Below are 11,556 nucleotides of genomic sequence, written 5' to 3'. Positions count from 1 at the left end.
GATGGACAAGTTAAAAAGTTTTACTTATAGCTCTAAACAAAGATACAGTTTTAAAAAGTTATAAAAAATATTGTATAGCTAACAATGCTTATTACGGGCCGCCAAAAGGCGGTCCGTTATTTGATATACATTTAGATATTGTAACTGCGTTTCTGCGGGGTAGTTTTTTTATAGAATTAATTTCATGCTTATTTTCATGAATTAAAAGTAAATTTGCATGTAGAAATATGTTTTATGCCTTTAAAAATTATTACATATTTTTTGTTTTATTCGTAAATGTTAAGTAGGGCATAGACTGTCGTGTTTGGCGCATTTTTTATGGAGACTATAATCTATTCGGAAAATTTCGGAGTTTTTTTTATTCTTTTCAAAACAATGTATCGGGATGGGTCAATCGCAACTTCTCGGGCCTTTCCGGCAAACTCGGAAAAACACCTCGAATGTATGCTGTCTAGCCGATATTTATTTTAATGGGAAGCGACTCCATTTTGTATAAGATTCTAACATCCGGTGATGTTAATACATTCGAGGTGTTTTTATATATTTTTTTTCAACGTCGCACTCAACTTGTTGATCATAAGAGATGTAGTGGTTTATAATAAAGCAATTGTATCGTTCAGTTTATTGCATGCTACATGTGTTACATTAAAGTTTTAAAATTCAGAGAATTTAAAACTATCTATAACAAGATAAATTCTTTGTGTTATCAGAGCGACACTTTAGCGACTCGCGAAGATTATTCTATTTTCATTACGTCAGAAAACTTATTTACTCGTTTCGGCTTTACTTAATCTTCTCTTTGTTAACATACGTATCGAAATTCATCTAATTGACTTTATCACCTTTTGGGCCTTTAGTAATCGGTGTCAGCTCGTAGAAGAAATTCTGTGAAATTAGCCCGCTAGCATTTAAATCATGAAAGTACATGTATCCTGATTGGTCAATGAGAGCAATTCCAAATTAAGGCGGATGGTTGGTGAATTTACTTAATTCACTTTCCATCCGAGTTTAAAGAATAAAGAACTTGTTTTAATTTTACGGAAATGTTTCTCTTTTCCATTAGCAACCAGTAGAAAGCCGAGTGGCATCCTACCAAGCCATTCCCCAACTTAATCATATTCACAAATAGAGAAAATCTCTGTGTGAAACATGTACCAAGGGTAACAATGGATATTATTATACTTTCATGTTAAATACTGAAATCTGATTGGTTTAGACGCAGTTGGCAATCCGTTCTATTACCCTCAGCGTTAGCAACACGCTTGGCAACGGGTAACACAACGAATTGTTACATGCGCGAATATTATGCGCGTACGGTTCGCCGTAGAATTCACATCCTTTCTATATAAAACCAGTAAAATTTTCTTTAAAAATAAGACATTCAGTATAATAAAATAAATAGTGCCTGTTTGGGAGGGTAACTGTTGAAATTGACACCCCTCGAAAACCATTGTCAACCTCCGCTTCGCGTCGGTTGACAATAGTTTTCTCGGGATGTCAGTTTCAACAGTCACCCTCCCAAACTGGCACTATTTATATAGTGTCAACCCTCGTTAACCTCGACAATATTTTACTATGCTACATATTATATAAATAGTGCCTGTTTGGGAGGGTAACAGTTGAAATTGACACCCCGAGAAAACCATTGTCAACCGACGCGAAGCGGAGGTTGACAATGGTTTTCGAGGGGTGTCAATTTCAACTGTTATCCTCCCAAACAGGCACTATTTATTTTGTTATACTGAATGTCTTTTTTAAAATTTTTAAGAAAATTTTACTGCTTTTATATAGGAATAACGTGAATTCTACAGTGAACCGTACGCGCATAATTTTCGCGCATGTAACATTTTTTTATGTTACCCGTTGCCAAGTGCGTTGCTAACGCTGCGGGTAATAGTAAATATTATTAACTGCGTCTTAACCAATCAGATTTCAGTATTTAACATGAAAGTATAACAATGGATGTTATAAACTGCAATTTTTTTTGCAGGGTTTTATGTTTGCATTCAATCAATCTATAGTTTAAATACTTTTGCACTGCCAGTTCCTTCAAATACTATAAAATCAACGATTCAAGACAAGAACTGATCATGAAGTGAGGCAATGCATTAAAAATTATAAAGTTAAACGAGACTTACCTGGAAGGTGAAGTTTGACTGTAATTTTTCACTGTTGTTTTCTTAACAGGGGGAGGCGAACTACAAGTACTCATACTCCGCCCGCGTTTTCTCGATGTGTCCCCTTTACTTTGCAATCTCAAGTCCTGAAGTTCTTTCTGAACTTCTGTGAGCTTGCTCATGAAAATGTCAAACATACCGTTCGTGGACATTTTCGACTTGGATTGCGTCGTGTGCCTTTGCACGTTGCGTTCCTCATCCTGACCTGCATCGTCGTCAACCTGATCGACAATGTCCAAACTGTCGGACTCTCGCATGTACGACGTCCCCGGCTCATTAGCCATGTTAAAAAATACAGGTTTAGCGATAAATCAATGTTATCTGAGTTTAGGAACTGCTTATTTCTTCACACCACATGGCATGAAGAACTTCAAGAAGCAAAATGGCGCCCTGTAGCAGTGACGTCACTGATAACAGGTCCAGCGCATCATGATCAACACGTGTTGAACGTAGTCGTATGTGCTAAAAAAGACTCCCACATGGGAAAATCAAATAGAACATATGTTCTACAATAGCAATGTTGCTATGATAACTCACCGGTAACGTTACCAGTGAAAATACATTAGAAAAATCCAAAAAGAAAAGACATAAAATACCCGCGTCTGAACTATTGAAAGACACAAAATTCTATGATTACGTGACCTTGAACTTCATCTCATTTGATCCCTACGTCTCTCAATGGGGAAAAATTGAAATTTTAACACCATGAATTTCACAATAATCACAAAGGAAAAGAAGTGGATGGTCCAGACATTGTAAAACATTTCAGCTCTGTAAAACGTCTTCCAAAGTAGGTAGTGTTGAACTCTATTTTAAAGGAACTCATTTTGCTCTTCAAACGTGATGTTTTGATATTGGTGCATGCATTCATAGAATTATGATATATAAGACTGAGACAGGCAAACAATGAAATTTATCAGAAAAAGATTTCTGTTCTATGAAGTAAAAACGTATCCAGTTACGTGCATATTTTGAACAGGACGACATTATAATATTGTAAAAGCATTCATGTCTTCTAAATTAGTATTTCTTACAGCTCTATTTTTTTTTGGTAATTAAAAGAGTTAATTACAATTTCATACCATAAAAATTTCAAACATGCGTATAGTTTAAAAATACTACTACATCATAGTATCGCCGTGAAACTCTTTCATAGTTATCAAACTTGCATGATTATTTACAGGCTGTTTTATGCACGTTTTAACGTCGTGGACAACTTAAACCATACCTCTTCTTAGGATAAAAAAAAACCCCTAAAGTGTATACTGGATCGAATAAACACCTGTGCTAATTGTGTTGACACTCTAAACTTCATATATATATATATATATATATATATATATATATATATATATATATATATATATATATATATGAGTATAGGTATTCAGTGGTTAAAATAGCGTTCGATTACAATCCTCAAAGCCCATGCCTTCTGTAACAGTATTTAAACTGTTTTTTAATCAATTAATTCTCCATCATAATGCTCCTAAACCAATTGTCATTAGTATCTTTAGATTAAAGACAGTGAATGGATATCAAATAAAACTCTCTTTTATTATTGATCATCGATAGGTCTTCCTGGTAGATTATTTGGCTTTATTCTGGTAAGTTTTATACATCTGTTTGTATTTCCTCTTCAAGTCAAACATAAATATTTTTTGACCAACACTTTAAGTAAATAACTCTCTTTTCGACAAGGAAATTCCCTGCTCTGCTGTGCTCTCGTACAGGAAGGTTCGGCATCTGATTTTGATATTAGCCGTATGTATATTTTTTTTCATTAGGGAATAGGCCATTTATTTAAAACGGTATTTATAATAATAAACTCAAGTTACGTCAATTTTCTATTTGTAAAATATTAACAAAAAATAAGAAATTCATTTCTCTGTTTTAATATCTTTATCCTAATTATTCTTCAGGTTTGATGTCAAACAAACGAACATAACTGGCAGTACTGGTGCACAGTCCTGAGAGGATGTCTAATATTCTGGAAGTTATATTTCTTTCTTTGATACTGATCCACAATGGCGAAACTGCCGATAGGGTAGACATAGAAAATCTTTACAATAACCTGATACTAGGCGGAACAATCCCGGAACTTCTTCAGAATATCCGACCCTCCGTCCACACCAAAGTAACGGGCTCCCTGAGTCTTCTCTCCATCAGTGGCTTGGATGAAATATCTGGGACATTTTCAGTGATGGTCACCTTAACTTTGCAGTGGAATGACGACAGACTCACCTGGGATCCTTTGAAATACAGGGATCTCAAAAGCCTGCTTGTCCCTATATCAAAGATATGGACGCCGTCAATAATAATGAGGAATTCTGCGACGAAAGTGAAAACTTTGGGCTTGGAAAACAACGTAGTCACTGTTCATTATGACGGAAACGTTCAACTAAATATCGGAGACTTTTTGGAAACTATCTGCAGCTTCGATGTCACACATTTCCCGTTCGATCGACAAACCTGTGACTTGCTCTTTATTCCTTGGATTTATTCAAACGATTCCGTTGGATTTAAGCAGAGGGCGAAGGACATTGATCTGAGTTTATTCTCTCACAATGGAATGTGGGAAATCATGGACACTAAAGCAGAAGTGCAGTATATCGTACCATCATCAGTTCCTCAGCGAGAGGTGTACGCAGAACTCAAATACTCCATTGAACTGGAAAGACGATATTCGTACTTTGTTCTAACAATCTTCACCCCAGTAACAATGCTACTCTTTCTGAATTCCGCCGTTTTCATTTTACCTATAGAAAGCGGTGAACGTATAGGGTACTCAATCACGTGTCTGCTGTCATTGGCCGTGTTTTTGACCTTGACCTCGGAAGTGTTACCAAAGACGTCAGATCCGTTGTCCATGCTATCTTGTTTTCTCATGCTTCTGGTGATGACTTCCGCCGGAATCTGTCTGCTGACGATCATAACCGTTTGGTTGCATTACAAAGATGACAAATCTCCAATGCCGATGTATCTGAAAAAATTCACCTATTGCTTGTTGTGTAGAGGGCGCAAAACCCGGGTCGCGAATGATAATAGAAAAAGTTCCGTATGTAGAGAAACACCCGTTGAAAATATAAGTGAAGACTCTAAAATCAAAGTATCGAAAAAGTCCCGATTTAGCAAAATAATTTCTGTGAAGCATATCAACGAACCAAACATCGGTGATGATGATCATGAGGATTTTTTCAAGAGCCAAAATAACGGAAAACAGTATGCAGATATTACATGGAAGATGTTTGCTGAACTGTTCAATTTCTTGAGTCTTGTTTTTACGCTTTGTATAACTGGAATTTTGGGTTCTCTGTATGTGTTGATTGCAAGAGGAAATCTCTTTTTTGTATAGATCAACAGATCGAAACAGACATCCAAGTACGCACATACCAATACAAGTAATTTGAAAAATTAAAGAACGAACTACAACTGCTGAAATCCCGGTATAGACGCATGTATTTGCTGCATGTATAACTTAAATATATGAAGTATTTTATTTTCTGATAAAATCAATTGAATAAGTAAGAAGTAGCCATTCTTTGAGTTTTTAATTAAGAGGTGATAAAATTAAAAAAAAAAACAACCAAAAAAAACCCCCGGGTTTTATGATAGATTTGATCGCGTACCGACCTCACCGATCACCTCATAAAACTCAAAGAAGGGTTGCTTATTCCTTATACATGTATTTATAAAAATTTCAGCAAATGTACGATTAAAGAATTAATTTATTGACATTTTTACGAAATTTCACTTCGTGTAATTATGCGAACACTGCTTCAATGTGTCCCAGCTGTACGTTATTTGACACATATTACACGTATTTAGTACATGAGTAGAAAAACTGAAAGGTGTGCATTTCTAAGTCATAAGTAAAATAAAAAAAATATTTTAGCTTAGCACTTTGAACAGCTTTTTAAAGCAAGAATTATTAAAAAAAACAAACTACCGATTTAATTCTTGAGTTGGACTACAACAAGGTGGTAAACCTGAGAATGTTGTTGACAGGTAATTTAAGTTAAAAACTTTACAAAATTATGTGAAAAATTTCGAAAAGGTTAACTTTATGATGTCATTTTTTTTTATTCTAGGGTAAAATAATGAATAAAACTTCACATTGTTATCAAAACAAAGAAAACAAAGAATTACAATTAAAATGATGATGTTCATTAAAAAGAGCCATTTAGGCCATTATTATACATGGTCCTTTTAGAAAGAAAATTTTCAACGGCTAATTTGTGTACCGTACGTTGCAGTCTCTCGGGATAGAGGTGACATCTTGTAAGCATTTACCAAGAAGACGAGACGCTTTATCCGTTTTCGACAAAAACCAGTAGTCAATTGCATGAAGAATTTAATGGTACTGATTGTTTTCACAGGATTTGCGTATAAATAAGATGAATCGGTCCAAAACTAGCGCACGTTTTTGTAACCGTTTTTGTGCGCAATAATTATACATTTTTTTCAATGGGTGGCACTGTAGCTCCCAGGTCGTCCATCCAATATTTTTCAGACCGGGAACTACAGACCTGCAGCTAACTTCAATGATGTGGTTTAAATTGTACGATTAAGTGCAAATTTAAATCCACAAATAAAAAAAAATTTTATCGAAGAAAATACTGATGGATCTATTGTAAGTGACACTGCATCTTATTTTAGCTGCACGGACTTATCATGAATAAAACTGGATGTGGGTGATTTGATAATTCTCTATTTTTCATGGTCTTATTGATGGAGATTGGCAAAGAAAATCTCTCTCTCTCTCTCTCTCTCTCTCTCTCTCTCTCTCTCTCTCTCTCTCTGTGCAACATATATGCCCGTTTAATTGAATTTCTTATGTATTTTTTAAATCGAGCTGAAACGAGAAAAACGGGCGATTATCTCGTACATTAGCGACTGAACAATTTAAGATTTGTTCGAGAAGAGTTTTAGTTTTAAAGGATAATCTTTGTTGTCTTCTGATTCAATAGCTTGACCAATTGAATTTATTTCCCCAAAAGCGATTAGAGCGAATCATTTAAATCTCACTAGATGACCAATGAATTGAAACATTTTACAAAGAGATTCTCGCCCGTGAATTCATGAATAGCTCTAAATTAAGGGGGAAATGATCCTTTTTCACGTATTTGTTATATTTCTGACTGCATCTTTGTGCAGGTCTTTAACAAGAATGGACATTGAAAATGTACATTCAATGTTGTTTGTTAACTCAGTTGATCCTTATTTAGCCGATATTCGACCTCGACCCACAACAGTCATCAAAGGCGCTCTTCAGCTTCTCTCTATTGGCGGACTCGACGAAATTTCTGGAACTTTCTCGACGCTGGTCAGCCTCAGGTTGTCTTGGCATGACGATCGACTCATGTGGGTCACTGCATTTCCTGGGCCTGTTCAAAACATTACGGTGAAGCAGGAGAAGGTCTGGACGCCAACCATCATGGTAAGACATCCAGTGAAGAAGCGAACGAAATTCGGAATCGACGAAAATATGGCCGTCGTCCGGGAAACTGGCGAAGTCATTCTGACCATCGACGATTACCTGGAAACTGTGTGTAATTTTGACGTTACTCACTTTCCATTTGACCAACAGACCTGTGACATTGAGTTCATGCCATGGATTTACGAAAGCCACGCTGTTGATTTTCAGCAGATGCATAGCGACGTGGGTATGAAGTTTTACTCGGAAAACGGAATGTGGGAAGTGCTCGGTTCCGAAGCTTCGGTGGTATACTACACAAATCATCGTAGCACTTATGCGGCTTTGAAATACTCTATCAAACTGAAACGGCAACCCGGGTATTTCATACTGAGCATATTTGTACCGGTGATCATGTTGATGCTACTTAACTCGGTAGTATTCATTCTTCCTACAGACAGCGGAGAGCGCGTGGGGTATGCCATCACGTGCTTACTTGCCCTGGCCGTATTCTTAACGTTGACGTCAGACGTTCTGCCGAAAACGTCGAACCCACTTTCAATCCTGTCGTGTTTTCTCATGTTGTTGGTTCTTGTTTCGGCCCTGATTTGCCTGTTGACAATAATCAGTCTTTGGCTTTGCCACAAGAACGATAAAACGCATATGCCTTTTATTCTGAAAAAGTTCACGTATTTCATGCGATGCCGAAATCGCAAAATAAGAGCAAAAAATGGAGATACTAACATGATTGTGGTCAACAGTTCCACAGAAAAGAGTGATTCTGGAAATATGAATAATTTTGAAGATGGGGGAAGGCGTGTTTCAATGAAATCTACTAAAAGACAAATTACAAACTTACAAAGTTATGAAAAACAGCCAATTGAAATGGAGACAAAAGAAGACAAGTACAGAGACGTAGGTTGGAAACAGTTTTCTGAAGTTTTTGATACGGTCGGATTCATCTTGACCATTTCCGTTACGGGTACCCTTGGTTTTCTATACGTAACAATCGCCGGCGGAAATCTCTAAGACCGTAGATGTAGAACAACATTGAACTACTTTACGACATTTTTATCTGTCGTCTGCCCGAGGTAAAACAAAGATTGATTTAACAAACTGCGTAAAAATACATCATTTGGCAAGATAGCCTGTGATGGATGAGATGATTGGACAAGTTTAATCCTATAACACGTAATTTTACTACATGTAGCCCGATTTTAAATAAATATTTTATATGAACTTTACAAAATATTTAAACACATTCAGTGAACCGTTTTAATACATGTACATGTACATTGAACATGCATTTAATTATCCTTGAAAAAAAGAGCGGTTTGTATAATGATTAAGTACGTGTTTTGTGTACACATTCATTAATTATCATTTTGTTAATAGGTTTTAATCTTTGTGTATGTATAATTGTGCTAATAACAATAGCAAACTAATTAAGTAAATATTTTTTCATGTCAAATTAAATCTTACAATGTATAAGAATGAACATGTTAAAATCATGAACAGTTTAAAACTTTCAGAGAAATTACTTAGTACATATTATGTAATTAGTTTTTGCTGATTAATCATCACACGAAGTTAAAATGAGAAAGGCAGAGTTAGGAGGCTATGCCTCAGCGTTAATAGATGTGACTCTCACGTATTTATTGTGTATTATTCATTTAAAGTTCTAAAATGTACACTCATGATTTTTTTGATCTATTACGATTTGTATAATAAATTAAAATTTGTTTAGTAATAAGTTTTGTTGTTGTATAATTAGGAAAGTAATATATGTAGCACCGTTGAAAAGATGTAGAAAATGGAAAACAACGTTATATTTTTGATCAGTCCTCGAAGTTTATTTCTCTTTTAATTAAAATATGAAAAATAATAAATTCGTATCACATGCATTCACAGAAGATACAATTTCTCTTCGTTCCATTGTTTTATACTAACGGACACGAAACCGACATCTTTAAGTGAGTAAAAAATGTATGTAAATTAATCGTTGATCCATAAAAAAAAAGATTGTTTGAGATGCTATAATAAAAGGTTATGAAAATCGAGAATAGCGAATAATGTTTCATTCAGCTTTTTAACATTTTGTAGAATATTCCGGTCAGCAAGCAGTATATAAACGCGGTTAACGTGAGAACGAGGCAGTAATAGCAGCCACGACACACGAGATTTGGTAGATAAATTGGTAACTTTTCTTTTGGACTGTTGTTTGAAAAAAATGTTATTGTATTTCTTGAACTGTTTTTTTTTTATTTATGTAATATCTATACAGCTGGATAAACCAAGTACATGCACTTGAGTTTTATGGGGAGAGGCGGGTTGAAGACGCTCAAAAAGGGGGTGGGGTGTTGGATATAGTGATTTGTATTTATACGAAGAATATACATTTGATAGAAATTTTCCATTGTCACATCAAAAACTTTTTAAAACCCCAAATTTACGAGTTAATGTTACATTTTATTAAAAGTGTGTAAATGGATTTTTACTCGATTGTAATCTATCTAAACCAATTATTGATCAGGTCGTTTAAAGTTCAGTGTGTTCAATAAATTCAATGATGTATTGAATTTTGTTTGAGAAACTTAGTCACATTTTTACCAGAGAAAACTAATTCCCGATATAAAGAAATTACCCCTCATATTTCATTTTTGAACCAATAATATCCACACCCCTCCCACTCCACACCCCCCCTAAACAAATTTAAAAAAAAATTAGCAACTTCTTAGATCATATAATTTTTAATAATGTACATAAAAACTAGAAAAAAAATCTCACTGTATTCGCGACATTTTTTTCCACTGCATGCATTGGCATATAGCATTTAACCTAAAGGCTCTAAGTAGATTTTTGAAATATTAAAATTATTCGTAAACACAATATGTACATAGAAGTTTAATTGTTATGAAGTTGGCGGAAAAAACTCGTTCCTGTTGCATTGCCCGATAAGCTTTGCCGAAAAGATCAGAAAAGGTGCGGTTGACAATGTACATGAACTCTACGCAATGTTGATACATGTAATTCACAGGTACTTGAGTATCCTTCCCCAATTTCCATTATTGATAATAATTAGAAAAAAGATCGGGGGCTGGTTAACAATTGTTTTCTTGTTTATCTTTTACAATCTTATGTATATTTATTTATTTATTTATGAATAAAGGTAACCTTTTTTTTTTAAAAAAAAAAATATTAAAGACATGAAATTACACACGATGACGCCCGAAACATCCGAGAATATATTCATCACTAATATTCAAATAAGGAAATCTTGAATTTTATTTATTACATGACCAAAAGAAAAACTTATCTGTTCATTATACAAACATAGTTGCAAAGAACATGATTATATTAGAATTACGTTCTATGTTTCAGCTAGCTATGTTTCAGCAAAATAAGGAACCATCTGTGAGTGCATAATTGCAAATAGCATTTAACAGGAGTTACCGTTCTTGTACTTCAGGGCAAACTGAGAAATAATTGTCACGAAGAAAAATTGAAGAGCTAAAATGAAGAATGTTAAGCAATTTTTTTTGATGTGCACAAATTCTATATTTTTGTCAATGACGCGAAGTTTCAAGCAAGGCGAGGCGGACGTCGAGGAAAGGGCTGTTTGCAATTGCCTAGTCGTCTCTTTTCAAAACTATATGTCTGTCGAAAAATGCAATTTTTTAAGATACTTGTGGCTCAGAGAGTCATATAGGTTACAGGATTTTTTTTTATAAAACAATACTTTCAAATGCGTTTGAATTGAATTGGGTAATTTTCAGAAAGATTAAAGCTTACGTGTAGCTTTAAAAAACGTAACCAACACAAAAATCACTTTCTTTAAAACCATTAAACACGGCATATATGGCTTTAAGATTGTGTATATTGTATAAAATTGCCGGAACCTTGACTTCCAGCCTAATACTGGCGCCGCAAGAGGGCTTGAATGTTTATCATAGAAATAAATAG

General features: G+C 34.8%; 2 protein-coding genes across 2 annotated transcripts; both read left to right on the top strand.

The window, feature by feature from the left end:
- Positions 1-4,103: 4,103 nt before the first annotated feature.
- On the top strand, positions 4,104-6,038 carry LOC128190011 (acetylcholine receptor subunit beta-type unc-29-like). Its single transcript, XM_052861865.1, has one exon. The coding sequence runs from the start codon at positions 4,156-4,158 to the stop codon at positions 5,530-5,532; it is 1,377 nt and encodes a 458-aa protein (XP_052717825.1). The 5' UTR covers positions 4,104-4,155; the 3' UTR covers positions 5,533-6,038.
- A 1,216-nt stretch (positions 6,039-7,254) lies between these two features.
- LOC128189668 (acetylcholine receptor subunit beta-type unc-29-like) lies at positions 7,255-9,337 on the top strand. The gene has a single exon (XM_052861366.1). The coding sequence runs from the start codon at positions 7,285-7,287 to the stop codon at positions 8,620-8,622; it is 1,338 nt and encodes a 445-aa protein (XP_052717326.1). The 5' UTR covers positions 7,255-7,284; the 3' UTR covers positions 8,623-9,337.
- The last annotated feature ends 2,219 nt before the right edge of the window (positions 9,338-11,556 follow it).

This window comes from Crassostrea angulata, chromosome 6 (assembly GCF_025612915.1).
Source record: "Crassostrea angulata isolate pt1a10 chromosome 6, ASM2561291v2, whole genome shotgun sequence".
In the NCBI taxonomy this organism is placed as follows: Eukaryota; Metazoa; Mollusca; class Bivalvia; order Ostreida; family Ostreidae; genus Magallana; species Magallana angulata.
Note: the sequence above shows the minus strand (reverse complement) of the source record. Positions and strands in the feature narration are given on the sequence as shown.

Excerpts from the sequence above, each read along its gene's own strand:
- LOC128190011 (XM_052861865.1), top strand. The coding sequence starts at position 4,156 with ATGTCTAATATTCTGGAAGTTATATTTCTTTCTTTGATACTGATCCAC.
- LOC128189668 (XM_052861366.1), top strand. The coding sequence starts at position 7,285 with ATGATCCTTTTTCACGTATTTGTTATATTTCTGACTGCATCTTTGTGC.